This window comes from Betta splendens, chromosome 10 (assembly GCF_900634795.4).
Source record: "Betta splendens chromosome 10, fBetSpl5.4, whole genome shotgun sequence".
Taxonomy (NCBI): Eukaryota; Metazoa; Chordata; class Actinopteri; order Anabantiformes; family Osphronemidae; genus Betta; species Betta splendens.
Window position 1 is genome coordinate 12,713,083 of NC_040890.2, and position 16,070 is coordinate 12,729,152.

The 16,070-nt window shown below is 50.1% G+C and overlaps 1 protein-coding gene across 4 annotated transcripts in view; it reads right to left on the reverse strand.

The window, feature by feature from the left end:
* The window catches only part of mid2 (midline 2), a 79,066-nt gene that overhangs the window by 24,848 nt on the left and 38,148 nt on the right, over positions 1–16,070 (reverse strand). For 3 of the 4 annotated variants that reach the window (XM_029165315.3, XM_029165314.3, XM_029165313.3), the window contains 2 exons: positions 14,922–15,796; positions 927–992 (listed from right to left, as the gene is read on the reverse strand). In XM_029165315.3, coding sequence (XP_029021148.1) covers positions 927–992; positions 14,922–15,740 — 885 coding nt within the window. In that variant the 5' untranslated portion in view covers positions 15,741–15,796. The remainder of the gene's footprint in view (positions 1–926; positions 993–14,921; positions 15,797–16,070) is intronic. The other variant, XM_055512481.1, reaches the window with a different exon arrangement.

Here is a 16,070-nt window from a genome sequence, read left to right on the forward strand (position 1 = left end):
AACACAATCTCTTGACTAACAAATCTGGCAACTAAATACTTTAAAGCTGTCTTCGTAGTAAACCTAATGCATCATGGGTGAAGGTTGGTGGGTTTTATCCCAGGAGTCCAGAAACAATGAGAGAATTTAAAGACACACTGAAAACAAAAGAAAAATTAATCATGAGCTTAAATTATCTGTAGCTGAGTTCAGGCAAATAGCTGGTAATCATTATTCAAAACAACACAGGAAACTCAAGGCAATTCATTACATTTAGCGGCTCTAATAGAGAATGTCTGGAACAGAATGATTCACCTTAAACCAACAAATAGCACAGTCAACATCAGCGTGATTTACTGGACACAATGATCAAACGCTCCGTTACTGTCCTTTAGCCGTGACTGTTTGCCAAATGCAAATCAAAAGGCTCCAACACATACACCACACAAAGGATGGAAATGGAAACAAGCAAATGAGCCGGACGGAGGACGGCCGTTTCAAAAGGAAGCGGATCGGCGATGGCAGCGTCAACGATGGGCATCAAAACAACATCAACATCAACAACAACAACAACAACGACAACAGCAGCTGCAAAGAGAACGGCAGAACAAAGCAGCAGACAAGCGGCGGGCGTTTGAAGCTGGGCTCATGCATGTGAATGGGGGTGGGCTGGACCAGCACCTGGCCACGGCTGAATGTCGGACACGTCCCGCTATCTCCTCCGCCCGTCGCTCAGACTTATTTACTCTGTTCATTTGTTTGTCTGTTTGACTTGGGGCCCATTTAATTATTTATCTGTCTGCTTATCGCTCCCTCCCCGCGCCCCTTCCTTTCATCCAGGTGTCTACCTGTGTGCCAGTCTGCCGCTCTACGTCCCAGCAGCGGGGGGTGGACGGGGGGAGGAGGAGGGGAGGGGGAGGTGGGTGAAAGGCAGCCAGGGAACTCACCGCAGCGCTTGTCTTTGAAGCCTCCATTACCGCATCTGACACTCTGCCCGGGCTCACCTGATAAGCCTACGAACACACACACACACACACACACACACACACACACACACACACACACACACACACACACACACACACACACACACACACACACACGGACGCACACGCATGCACACGCACACACACACACACGTGAGTTTGCAAGCCCGACAAGCCCGATCGCACGACGTCTGCCCCCCAAATGTACAGCAGCCAAGAGGAGAAATGAGCCGCAGACCTTCTTATAAATGGGCTTTAATGCAGACGACACAGTGCGACTCCCCGTTCTCAGTAATTTGTGGGTTCGCAGAGACTGTCGCTGGAGTTACATCACTAGAGCGAACATTCAGTTGTTGTGCTGCAGCCTCTGTGTGCGTGTGAGTGTGTGTGCGTGTGTGTGTGCGTGTGTCCGTGTGCAAGGGAGTTTGAAGTGGAACATCAATGAGAGGGGACAGATGGGTCATTAATTAGCAAGCTGGAGACAAAGATGATTAATACATCAGAACACAGCTGCCTCCCATGAGACTCGAGCTCCTCTGTCCCCCACACACACACGCGTGAGTGTGTGTGTGCTTGTTTCTTGTCCTGAGTCTCATTGCACATTTACAGACCATGCATGATGTCACAGAAACGAGCATGTCTCTGTGTCAGTATATGACATCTGCTAATAACTGGCTCTGGAGGTGAATCGGGTGCAATAAATGTGTGTATCGCTGTCTGACTAGCAGCAACACTCCTGTGGCTACAGCGAAGCAGAGAGAGAGAGAGAGAGAGAGAGAGAGAGAGACAGAGAGACAGACAGAGAGACAGACAGAGAGACAGACAGACAGACAGAGAGACAGACAGAGAGACAGACAGACAGACAGACAGACAGACAGACAGACAGACAGACAGACAGACAGACAGACAGACAGACAGGGGAAGGAGAGCAATCGTCAACAGGAAGGTCATTAAAACACAGAACGGACATCAAAGACAGCTTGAACTGTTCAGATATAGAACGAAGGAGTGGAAAAAAACATGGAAAAAGGCTGCAGCAGTGGAGGAAGAGGGAGCCCCGGGTGCCAGCAAGTGTTGGATGGGTAGTGTGACAAGCCACGAGGTGGCAAAGAAAATGTCAAGCCGACCCAGGAAAACAGTTTTCTCATACAAAACATTGCCACGGGTGTGCTTGAAATGCCTGATGATGCTACAGTAACTCAGCCTGTGTCATAATACTGTGCAAGTCTGACATAATATGAACATGGAGATTCGAGACCAGACTCCGATTCCCCATCACTGCAGGAGTCACACATTAACCACAGTTTTGGGCAAACAGATGGGGGAATGAGGCTACAGACAGAGAAAGGACCACGTGGGGAAGAAGAGGACAGAGGGGAGGCGCTTTAGCTGCTCGGGGCACGTGATGGGACCCGCAGCACTATTAGCATAGGGTCACCCATTCGGCTGCGGAGGCGGCGCGTCATGGCAGTGAGCGGCGAGAGCTGGAGGGGGCTGATGAGATGGAAATAGGCACGAGTCCTGTGCTGAGTGGGGCAGCTTGGCCGAGCGGCAGCAGCTCGGCCGCCCCTTTTTTTCAGGCTTCCGTCTGCTCTGCGCTTCTCCCTCATTATGGGCCTTTCTGTTACGCTCTCCTTTTCCAATACGTCGCCTCTTGTCCCCCAACCCAGTCCTGGCACAGTTACATCTGCAGCTGCTGACAGTCCATCAACTGTGGTCGGATCAGCAGCCCCTCATGACATCATGTGCTGAGGGAGGCCAGGGTCTCTCCCTTTGTACTGTAGATGCTTTCTCTTAGATCCCTATTCATGCTACAGCAGCAGAGACTGTGATTTTAAGAAATGCTAACAAATGTTTTATGACCTCCAACAACTGACAGTAACACATCTGCAATTTGTGAAATCATGAAAGTTCACATATCAAGCGGACCTGATTCTTATCATTAACAAGCTGCACAAGCTTTGATCCAGAACCGCCTCGCGTGCATAATTAGAGGAGTCGGTCCAGCAGCCGAACCTCTGACTCGTTACAATTACACAACTGCGACAACAACAACAACAACAACGCCGCCATCACAACAAAAAGCAAAGAGGAGCCACTGCCCTGAAGCCAAGTATCCAACTTCAAAGTGGCGTTGCTTTAATTAATGCTGGATCCGCCCTCGTGCGCAAGAGAAACAACAAGACTGAAACGAAAGTGAGAAAGACGAGGGAAGAGATTAAAGCTGACAAAGAGGAGAACGGGCCGAGCTCACTTTACAGCTGGCGTTAACACGAGGCTTTCAGAGCCTGGAAGTGTCGGAAACCCGAGCCTTCTGGGAAACGCAGTTTTTTTTGTATGAGGATGATATTCCATAGGGCAGAACACTGGAGACCAGCAAACAATAACAGTGTTATTATAGTTTCATAACGGGCTGAGGGTCCAGTAGGAAAGGCTTCAAAGCTGCTAAAATGAGAGCGAGTAAAACCACTCTGTCTGTCTGTGCGTTTTGCTCCACTCGTGGTGGACGGCGCTGAGTGGAGTGAAGACAAGCGCACTTAATCGCATCATCTCCCATTAACAGATGCTGCACATGTTGGAGCGCACCGCTGTGACCTTCAAACTTCAAGTGGCTGCGAGAGGGCGAGGGGCGGCAATAAAAAGCAATAGCTGGAAGATGCTCGCTTCCTTTTTATACGTCTTCTGGGGGAGTTTAAATAAAGTTGCTCAGAGACGACAGTGGAGGAAAAACCAGGGAAGGGTAGCGAAGGACACGTCTTCTGCCGCCGTGAAGCTCCAGATTCTGTTTTATTAATCCCAGTTGTTTTTGCCCCCTTTAGGCCTATTATATAAAAAACACTCCACCTTAAATGACACGAATCCAGCAGTAATGTGAGGTGTCAGCCATGAGAGAGGACTGGGATTAGGACATTTCTCCGTAGGTTTGAGAGGAAATAATAAATGTTCATGACTACTGAGCGGCAGCGAGAAGGCCAGACGCGAGCTGGCGCTTGATGCTGTTTATCTCCCAGGAGCCCGTGCGCGCGCGTTGAGTTTACCAATTATTTGTTTGGGTCACGGACAAAACGACCCAAGACGACTAAAAGCAAAGAAAAAGGACAGAGATAATAAGAGACCGAAAAGTAAGCAGGAATAGATTCCACGTGAAGCCGAGCCGTATCCATGACGATCTCCCAGCCTCCCAGGCCTTTATTAGACTATTTCATATCAGATTACAGGCTGAGCAAACTGTGATATTTGAATGTCAAGTGATGGAAATTTAATACCGTGGATTAGAAGGGCCTGGACTGGGATGAAGTGGGGTTAGTGGAAAACAGTGATATGCTAGAATGGATTAAGGGATCTCTCTGTTTCATTTCAATGGGCCTACGTTGGATTCTGGTTTGTTTGTTTTGAAACTGTGTGACTCGGTTTCAAAATTCAAAATGGATTAGAAAGGAAAAAAGAAACAAGGGGCTTGGCCGCCGTTCAGCGAGGCTGCGATCTCTGATGGTAACAGCCCAATGTTGACTATAAAGCCTCAGTATGAGTTTGGTATATGATTATACAAATTAACCTTTATGTGTGTGAAGCAGCGCTGCATGGTGAGAGGAACGATCCCACCCATTCCTCGTTATCCACAACCGGCCTTCTTCACACGCTACGACTACGATCACGCTTTGTGAAACGAGTTTTGAAAAAAAAAAAAAGCATCAACTTTCAAGCCGATGAAGTGAAGTCCTGGGAACGAGGCCCCACAGCCCGACGCCGACGCGCCATGACAAGGCACAATCTGATCTCCCGCGTTTGTTCCCTGAAAGGAGGCGCGATTAGGAGTGAACGAACACGGCGCAGGGAGCAGCGTCCGGCTTTGTCGCGTGGCCCCTGGAAAGCTGCACCAACAATGACAGGGACGCGCTGAGCGGATCCTGCTCATATCTGTACGTACATGAAAGACCAGCACCGGAGACAAGAGGAAGCGCAGGAAGGAGGCGTCTGCCACAAACACACAATCAACGGGCAGATCGATCGACTGCACAGCGACAACCTGCCTCCTGACATCCAGCCCTGTAGTTGACCTTTCTCTGATTGGAAGGATTTTGTCTATAGACGCTTTGTACTCGGCTTTTTTTCTCAAATTGCCAGGAAACAGTTCAGCTCCCACGGTACGACCTGTTGCTGCTTTGTTTGTTTTTTTTTTTGCTTTTGTTGCAAACTTTGGCACATTAATGCAGCGAAACGTGCACATTTCATGCACTGTCAATATGTTGGAAATGCGCTGTGACGTAGGAACGCCGAGGAAACAGCCCAGCTGGTCGCGGAGGATTTTCCAGGACTTGTCCTCCTGTTTGCCTCCCAACACAAAGTGCAGCCTGCAGCGCGATGAGTTCCTCTCATCACTCATTCTCCCCTCGATTGGCTTCTTTTGCAAATGGATTTTATATTCACAAATTAACGAAGGCACAATATCGGATTAGCTTCTGCATGAAAAGGTAGAGGAAGGGATAAAAAGAGAGGACAGACAGTGTGAGACCCGAGGAGACTTGTGTCACTGAATGAAACAATTATCCAACGACCGGTGTGTTAGCATATTCATATGACACGTTTATTCATTTTGTCCAATTTTGTAAAATCTAATAACAGAGGGAGCAGTCTGTTGGGTCTGAGTCAGGCCTGACTGATGGGAACGCAGAGGCTGTTGCTTGGTTTTTAAACCCCTCTGACTCACTGCAGGAATGAAAACTCTTCAACAAAAACATGTTTTCACCAAGTTACTGCTACAATTTTCCACAAACGTTGTCCCCGAACGACTGGCTGCAAAAAAACAGTTTTCTCTTTTATTAAATTCAGTTTGTTAAGCGCGTCTCAGACCTGCAGCTGACTCCATGAAACAAGCCAGAGGACATCGGCAGACTGAGTGGCTATGTGGGAGAATCCAGAATCTCTGATGTAGAACCTTTAAATGATCTGTTTGTGGGTGCCTGAAACTACCTGATACCGTGATTTCAATAGCAGATGCACGGGTTTTGCTCAGGATGCGCTTTCTGTGCCGGCGGCGGCGACCGAACTGATCCGGGAAGAACACAGCGCTAAAACCGTGCTGTTGTTCTCACTAAGCCTCCCCTTGAGCCTTTAAGCATGGCGGCATCCGCATCAAGTGAGGACGAGAGAAAGTCCCACCATGATTAAAAAGGTCACATCTGATCAGAGTGGACGAGTCAAGCGGCGGCTTTATGTATGAAGCTGTGACACCTGTGAAAACCACAGGTTCAGACCATGAGACGATGGTGCCTGCATCAGAGCTGGGACATTTACAGTCAGTGCAAACATCCGTCTGTTGTGTTGCCGCCTCTCATTAGATTCCATCTCCAAGGGGAACGTACCGCGCAGCTATTGGGAGCCACTGGGAAACAAAGTTGGTGTCGGCAGTTGGTGTCTTATTCCCTTAAGATCCACAGATTCGGGATGTGTAAACTCTGCCTCAGAAAGCACGATGGAGAGCTGAGATGACAGTTGCGAGCTTTTCCTCGCGTCCCCACAGCTTTGAGAGTCCTTGACGCCGCTTCACCGCGTCGCTGGCGGCGAAGTGACAGGCCGGAGCCCCGCTTCCAACACGTGGACCCGACAAGCGCTGGGTGAGCTGGACTTTGTGCCCACGCACATCTGGCCTCACTACGAGCTGATGCAGTCCATATAACATTTAGCTGCTACGCTAATTAGCGCCACGACCTGATGCTCAGATGAAAAACTGTAGATGAAAATCCAAATGGAGGAAGTAGAACCTGTGGTGAACCTATTGGACACATCACCTTCCGCTTTGCTGGAGGCAGGATGGAGAGATCTGGTACTTTGTCACCGGAGTCCTGATGAATAAATCGCCCTAACGTCTGGCGAGGCGCTACCTATAGCGTGTCATTCTTCGTTCCGCCGACGTTATTTGCTTTTTCATCCCTGTCACTTTGCATCTCCCGTCCTCGCTCCTCCACAATGTCAGCTGTCGCCCGCTCCCCGTTTCTTCCTCAGCCCTGACCTTCATTTTCTCGCCGACAACGTCTTCGTCTCTGTAAGAACTAAACAAGTCTGACACGAGGAATCCCGTCTCTCGCGGAACCGAAACGCCCCTCGCAGCCCGATTCAAAATGACACCTTTGATCTGATACTAATAACTGAAATCCTACAAATGAATGCCCCCCCCCGGTGGAGTGGGCCACCGCCGAACCTTAAAGCCACTCGTCAGCTTTAACTAAAACCTTCATCTGAGCTCACGGACACAAACGAGGGGTCTGCACTGCTACACTACATGAGCAACACAGCTAGCTATTTGTTTTGTGGGTGAGAAGGTCTCAGCACCTGAGACTGTGAGAACCCACACACTGAAGGTATCTCCTCCTAAAAAGAAGGGACAGACGGTGTTGTAACAGCCACTCGCTTCCCAGGGTTACAGTTCAGTTACTTGTGGTTCAAAGAGGGGAAACAAGAAGGATTGAAAATGGCAGATGATGCATTCACAGACCGAGTGAGGATTCAACCCTGGGGCGGTTTATCTACAGTAGCCCACCACTGCGTGGCCCCCTCCGAGGCCCTGCAGCCATTCGGATGTAAAACAAAAGGCCTGAATCTCACCGGCCCAGGCTGCGTGTGACAACAGGCACATAAGACGTCAGACGATTGCACAGACAGGCACCGTTACTCCCGTTCACACCGTAGCAGTCGGTGACAGGACGGAGCGTCTCCGTCCGTCTTAAAACGGCTGTTTCCGTGACGACAGATGGTTTAGCTACTCCAAGGCGGGCGAGGTGATTTACTCCTCGGCCTCATCTAATTGGAGGGACGCTGCCCATGAAGCAGGCTGCTCGATCATGTCACCGTCGCATATTTATAGATGAGGTCATGTCGCTCCGGAGCTGACGGCGCTGCATAATATTTATACTGTACGTGGCACCTGTTGCCATGACAGCTGCCGGCTTGGCGGCCAAAGGCATGAGAGGGAGAGGGAGTCGGGAGGAGCGTGACAAGAAAAAGCGCACCCGACTCGGCTGCAGCTCAGGCCACTGATGTGGAGAGTAGCGGCAGCTTGTGGGGAAGCGTCTGAAAATAGGAGCGACACATTCCCCGCATTCCTGCAGCGGCGCGCGGTTGACGCGATGGCGTCAGCATCTGGATCAGACATTCCTCTGTGGGAGTCACTGAAGCTTCCGCCTTGTGACCCCGGATGAACAGACTTCCAGGGACGGATTTGCTCTTCAGTTACGTCAGAATCACAAGGATGAAGTCTGGTGAACGATTGTATTATATTTAAGTTGTCTGAGGACTCAGGAGGTTTAGCTTGAAATTAAAACTAATCAAATAAAAGACACACTATACAGCAGCAATGCCTGGAACAGGATCCGCTTTGCTGGCTTTTACCAGAGGGGCAGGAAATCAGCGCCATTACATCCAAACTCATCCGTATGTACCTGTCCTTGTGTGTGAATGGTGTCTCTGTACTCTACACGTCCTGTGTCTCTGCAGAGGCTGCGTTGACAGGGCGCTGGCTGCTGCTGTCACCACCGCGCTCCACGGCCGGGCTAAGGCGACGCGTTGGCTTTTAGAAGCCATAAAGGAAGCGCTGCGTGCTATTAGGCATGCATCAGCGCTCGGACCCGTGTCTTCAATCGCGCCGGCCCATAAAAACCTGCTCGTATCTACAATCGCACCCACATACTGTAACTGGACAGTCCAGTTCATGCGTGGTCTGGGGGTCACATGGAGGAGCATCACGACCCCGAAGAGCTGAAAACAAGGAAGACGGGAATTTTCTACTTACTGTATCTACATGCACACATTGTGTTTGCTGTGTCTGAGACAACAGTCACATTTCTTCACTGATTGACTTCTACTATTCTGGTTTAGATTCATATTTGGACATTTGCGGAACAAAATGGTTGTAGCAAATGTGTCATTAGAATTGAGAAGAGAAGCAGAATAGATTAAAACTTTCTCCCTGTTTCTTAAATAGAGACCTAAAGCTGAAAATACAGTCCACATTATTTTTAAATCTTCACTTACACGGCAGATTGCAAATACTGAACCATCATTATCTTCTGCAGCTAGATTTATAAGTCTAAGTGAGCTGTTCTGGGCCTGTTGGTGTCTTGTGGGCTGTATGTGCTTCTCAGTGTTGGATAGCGACACTCCAAATCGTGCGTGCAAATGTTTTGTGAGTGCTCGGTTCAGGCGGCGAAGCTTCATGTGAGAGGAATGCTGCGCACATTTCTGTCCGAGGCAGCTGTGTCTGACGCTGAGCAAGACGCTCGAGGACATTGTGGGGGACTGAAATTCTCCTCATCTTGCCAAAGCAATTTCATTTCTCTGGGATTTCGCTTTCCCTCTCGAGATGCAGAGATACAGCAGCCAAAGGAGGTGCTCACAGAACACATTACCTGCCGGGAGTACAACGGGAAGATGATTACGTTAAAATAAACAGGAAGACTGAGCCTGGAGGTCATTTCGACCTGGAAAGGGCCAGAAAATGAGAAAACCACTTTCTAAAAGGTGATTTCCCCATTAGATTAATTTTTAGTTCAAAAAACTAAATCTGATCACAACTTTTTCCACTATGTATCGTTTGTTTGCTTTGATACAAGAGAATCTAAATTTTCATGAACCCATAATGGGATTAGTGGATACCAGTAAAGCTGGTGGGGCCTGATGAAATAAATGAATCAGTCTGTGTGTCAATAGTAAAATAGAACTGAGTGAAAGAGAAGCACAAGTGGAAGTTGCTCAAATTAGCACAGGCCAATACTGTTGTCTCACTAATGTACAGTGAGTAGTGTTCTGGTCTACATCTGCTAAGTCATTTATCTCCTCACCAACAAGACATTTCGCATTCAAACTGCTGTATTGAAGCCAGCGCTAAGGTGGACACTGCCTCCAAAAAAAGATTAGCTGTCTGATTAAAAAAACCAAAAAGACCAAGATAAGGACAAATGATGCATGCAAAGGTAAATTTGCTAGAAGTTATCAGTCATAGTGCTCACGGCTCAGTCAGCGCTGTCAGCTCATTGATTTCAAAATCAATGAAAACCGAGCGCAAAATACCTGCAGCCGCAGCCACGCACTCATTAATGAGGCGGACGTGTTCATTAAAGCCGCATTAATGGAGGCACACTTCCTGACGGCTTGACTGTGTTCACCGGCCACTCGCTAGCCCGACGCTGACCCGCGCAGCTAGCGCACAGCGCGGTTTATCTGCGCCCAAAATGGATTAGCCGTCGCGCTTAATTGTTTCCTGGCTGCAGCTCAGAGGACCACTTCAGGTTCACGGATGAATTAGAGGCCCCTGCTGTCGCCGGGCCGGCAAAGACGCGCTGTTCATCTCACGCCGGTGCCGTTAGTTCAAGCTCGCGTTGTTTCCCCCTGGCAAACGCACAACGAGGCGCTGAGTTCACGGCGCACAAAAAGGAAGCAGTGTCGGAACTGTCTCAACAGCTACAACTCCACAGATTCATCCAGATTCATCGCTGACTGAACGAGGGCCTGGGTGGTGAGAATTAGTCAATTTAATAAAGCCTTCAGAATCACACAAACCCCCAAGAGACACTGGAATGCAATTACTAAACCACGTAATATTCATAGACTGCGGGTGTCATCAGGTTTCCTCAAATTGTTGAAGATTACTACCCGTAAAATGCTAACTTGTCAGATATTACAGTAAATCATGTGACACTGTGCGAAAGGTTGAAATCAAATTACTGAAGAAACAGAAAACACACAAAAGCATGGAAAGGACAGTATAGGCTGCCCAGGTGCGGATACTGTGTTTGCAAGGGAGGCGACGCAGAGGTGAAGAAGTTAGTTCAAGTGACCTTCCCCCGAGTGTCGGCTCGGCTAAGCTTTAGCCTCGCTGTCAGCTTCTGCCAGCTTTACGCAGGAAGCAGCAGCCTTCGACTGCCTGAATCCCACCTTTAAGCCCTGTAAAAAGGCAAAAAGGGGGAAGAAACAGACAGAAGAGTGGAGCAGCGGTTCAAAGCTTAGGGTGATGGGCCGAGTTGGTATTTTAAGTTTAACCACACGTTTAATACTCATTGTGAAACATCACATAAAGGACACTAACACTATGAGACGCTGAAGCAAGGCTGACAGGCCCAGCACGTTACATAACTGTATCATTACTGCATTTACATCTGTAAATAACTATAATATATAATAAGCATAACTCTGTAATGCCCATAAATAATGGATCAGTGCAACGGATACATTTACAGTATTTTAAGTTTTATAATTTAGCTGATGTGACACACGCTGCCCTGTGGGTCATTCCTTATAGGCACCGTACGTTTGCACACGTAGGCAGAGATGCAGCACATGGAGACACTAAAAGCTTTCCACTACTTCATATCAGTGGTGTGAACACATGTCAGACCTAATGGCATCTGCTTCATCACACATACACACACCCACGGGTGCTCGCAGGCACACGCGTTTCAGGGCGATGCGCCCGCCCACACGCAAGCACGCCGCCGCTGCGCCGGCGCTGCCATCAATATGCCGCCGCGGCGCATGCGGGTCTGTGGGCGACGCGGGGCGAGGGGATAGGTGTTACCTACAACAAGCCGGAGCGGCCGGCGGCCAAACGGGCCCGAGAGGAGAGGGAGAGTGACAGGAAACAGGTGGGAGGGAGAAGGTTTGTGCGTCTGTAAACAGTAAAAGTGGGGGAGTGGGTGAAGAGTCGCTGTGAGAGGAAAGAGTCATGAGGGGAAAATGTGGCAGCCTTTCAATTTCCTCTAAAAATCATTACTGCCAGTGTTTGGCGTAAAATCAGATTAGGTCAGCTGAACTCACCCGTGTGTGTGTGTGTGTGTGTGTGTGTGTGTGTGTGTGTGTGTGTGTGTGTGTGTGTTGGCCCATATCCGTCTGTGCGAGCAGCATCAGAGACTACGGCACAAACTTGGCGGGTGTGGATGCGAGTAAGTGCCCACGAATCTGCATGTGCTCAAGCGAACGTGCACAAGCTCGCCTCTGGATTTAGCAACGCAGAAATGGGTGTAAATAAGGCAGGAGTGGAGTCAGCAGCAGGAGCAGACGGATTGCACAGGCTGCACAAAAAGCAAGAGTTAGACAGCGCCCCAAGGAGCTTAGATGGAGGGAGAGTGTAAGCTATGAGACGTGGAGGTGGTGGGGGGTGGGGGGTGGGGGGTGGGGGGGGGGCAGCAGGACTGGAGGGGAGGAAATGAAGAGAGGGGAGAGTTAGAGAGCAAAGGGGGGAGGGGGGGCGCTACGCTGTGACTTGCCTTTGCAAAACAGGATTTAATCCAATAATCGCTTGGAAATGTTTTGCATACTTCTTCATTTTTGCAGGGCGCGGGCAGGCGTGCGACGCCGCGACGTGCCCAGGAGCCCATGAGCCACACTTCAAGCTTGTCTGCCGGCAGTCCCAAACGCCAGCGGCCGCCTCAGTCGCTCGTTAGCACTCGATGCTAACGCGCCCTCACCCCAAGGCGTGCGGAGCTCGCGACTCAGTAGCTTTACTGCCAGTGAAGCACAACTGAGGAGGACGGAGCTGTCTGACTGCTGCAGAGTGGCCCGTTTAGCTCAATTTCTCCTTTTTCTATCGTCTTTAGTCTGTTTCTTTCCTATTTGCTTTTTGCTGTCTTTTTTCCAGCTTAAACAACAAAATGCCGTGTACTCTTTAGGGAGCACTAGCTACATGTACACATTTACCTCAAGTCTCCTCTCACAGCTCAAACTCTGTGCTGAGACCACGGAGCATGTTCTTCAGCTGTAATTTTGTCTACGCAGCTTACGAAAGATCTGTAACAGGTACAAAATTTACTCTAATTACAGTGACTGAGGCAGACGGCGGCAGAGGAAACGTTCAAAGCGGCAGGTGACGAGACATTCACTGCGGCAGTAGGAAGTACGCGAGCTGGAAGGGGTTTCACAGAATCCGACGCGAGAGCGAGCGCCTGCCGTTCCTGCGCGCAGATCAAACTAAAGCACTGTCACCAAAGTCTGCCAATTATAAAAACAAAAGTCTTTGCACTGAACAAAAAAAAAAAGCCCAACAGGGGAATTCACTCACTTCCCTGCAGGTTCAGCTGTGCCGCATTCTTTTACAGCGCTGGCACCTGTTGGCATTTTCTCAGCTGAAATATCCAGCGTTGTGGCCCAACTGAAGCATAGGCTACCTTATCTTAATCACTGACAGGGAACAGAGGGGCTGGGAGAAATTATGTGGCCAGTAACGGAGCGGTCAAAGGTCAAATGGAGTGAGGCAGGTCAAATTGAGTGCATTTATCGGCCTCAAAGAACCGGGTAGTCTCCGATAAAGATGATGGAGAAGAGACCGCGATGAAAGGCAGGCTCCAGTTTGACCTACATCTTCCCTGATTAGCGACGCACACGGAAGGGACTTCCTCTCCTCTGTCTTGCCACGAGTGAGACGAAGATTATACGTTCCCGCCACTGGCAAAGCCGCAGCTTGGACCGGGGCTCGCCTCCTCCCAGACTTGGGGTAAATTGGGGATTTCAAAGTCAAGGAAGTTCAAAGTCTTGGCTGGGGAATGTTCAAAAGAGCCGCGGCCTGCCATGAAGTGGCGGGGAATGGAGGCGGAGCTCGCTAGTCTCAGTAAACTCCTTTGCAGAGAATGCAGTGGCAGAAGAGGAGGGGGGAGGGAGGGGGGTAAACACGGGCGTAAATACCCTTCATGCTCGTGAGGGATAATTCGATGCACTGCGCCGTGCAGGTGGAATTCTGCTGACATGCCGGCGCAAAACTGAAAGTGAGAGCCAAAGTTTTAGTAGCACAAATCATCAATAATACACAATGCGGGATTACATATTCACTGAGCTAAAACTGATGTTCTGTGCCGCCGAACACTTCCCTGCTGTTGTTGCGCTCACTTTAGGGACCCGCCGAGATGGATGTTCGTTGCACGGGGAACGCTAAAATACTCTCCTGAAGCGGCGCTGGCGTAATCTCACACCCACGTCCGTACTATGGCGTGACAGGAAGTCTTTGGTGAATGTACAGTACATCATCAAGCCGTTCGGTGCGCGTCTCTGCTAACGGGGCTGGTCATTAGATGCAGCGAAACCACGGCAACGGATGCAAACGTCTGTGGAGATTTAGCATTTTAGCGTTTTCTATGCACATATTTACAGAGTTCTAGAAAACAAAGACTCAATCAGTCTTTACTGGTTTAGTGTCTCTCAAGCATAATGTCAGCGGTGGGACCAGCTCTAGTACACACTTCATTCTGCTAACTGTCTCCACAGCAATATGAGGCTTATTGACTTGGTATCAAGGGCCCATGAAAACAGTTGAACCGTGGTAAGTGTTGATCAGAGAGCAGTAAAAAGTGGCTTCTTCCATTTAATTTATCTATTATGCTCCTGGAGGTGAATCGCAGAAGATCATCAAGTTAAAATATGCTACAAATCTAGTAATTTGCTAGTTCTAACAAAGTGCACGCCTTTTGGCTGCTTCAGGTCTTTGGTGGTGGAATCAGAGCCCACTGGTTCCTCTCGCTGTTGTTTTTCGCCCTGATTCAGCAGTCCCAGTCTTTGCACAGAGCCACTGAAAGCTCCGCGGCCACGGGGAATGCCAGCTCATCGACTATTATAACGACGGCCCCTCTCCTGCTCGCCGCCTCTCGCTGCTCTATTACCCTCCCAAATGTGTCTGTCTCCCTGTTTGCTATCTGTCTCTCTGCCCCATCCTGCATGAACAATGTCCGCTGTGAGTGTGTACGATCCACTTGCGGTGGCAGCGAAAGTTCATAGTCGACAGAAATGCACAGAACGAGCAAACCCCAAGGAAGGAATGGATGGAATAAAGATTTTGCTGTTTTGGCAAACATAATAAGGTATCAAACATCAGGCTGTGTACAAGAACCTTCAGATTCTTTTTCCTGGGTTTGACTCACCCTCCTTCAAACAGACATCGCTGCTGGTCGCATGCTTTGCACACTTAAACCACAAAGGGCCTACCTTGAGCTTGTCGAAGCGCTCGGTGAGGGACGACACCTGGTGCTCTCGGTGGCGCCCCACCAGCTTGCACAGGGCACAGATCAGCTGGTCGTCCACCAGGCAGTACATGTTGACCTTCTCGTTCTCGTGCTCCAGGCAGGTGAGCCCGCGGATGTGGGTGTCCGGCACCGGCTCCACCAGGCGGTGGCTGGTGAACGGCTTCTTATTGGGGTGTGTGGCCCGCAGGCAGCGGTCGCAGTACGACACCTCGCAGGTGACGCAGGTCTTGACGGCCTCGCGCGGCGGGTCCTGCTCGCAGAACTGGCAGCTGATGCGCGGCTCCATCTTGGCCACGACGCTGGGGCTGTGGTTGGCGTTGATGTGGTTGGCGTGGTTGGCGTGCGAGTGCGAGTGGCTGGAAGTGGCCGGGCTGCCGCGGGCGCTGCTCCCGCTGGTGCCACCGCCGCCGCCGCCAACGACTGTGCCCGCTATGGTGCTGCTAATGGTGGCGGTGTAGGGCCTCTGCGGCTGCAGACGCCGGCTCTCGGTGGGGGAGTTGGGGCCGCTGAGCGAGGCCTTCTGGAAGCGGTCAATGATGTTCTGCAGCGTCACATTGCGCTTGAGGCCCTCCAGACCGCGGTGATTCAGCGTGATGACGTAGCGACAAGTGGGGCACTGGAAAGCTGATATGGACTCGAGGGGCTTGCTGGTGGAGCAGTGAGACACCAGGATGCGGTGGGCGCAGTTGAAGCACAGGCTGTGGGCACAGGGCAAGAGAAGGGGGTCTTCAAACAACTCCAGGCAGATCGGGCAGGTCAGCTCAGACTCCAGTGTTTCCATTTTCAATTGAACCAATCTAAAGGTGACATCAAATCCCACGGACGCTGGCCAGAAACCTGCAGGGAGCAAAGGGGAGATTGTCAGCGCAGCTGTGAGTTATCTCATAAATCACTGTCACTGTCACGTGCAACAGTGAAGACCTCATCCAAACAGGGAACCAAGCGTCAAGTCCTCCAAAGCTGAAAACCGCACATCAAGTTGTCATCAGGGAGACCTAAAACCACTGACTTGAGAAATCACCAATAACCTCCACCTGAGTGGCTTCACCGCGGAAGAGTGCCGCTCTCGGCCCTTTTAGAGAAACAAAGCAGGCACCGTGAAACTACATTA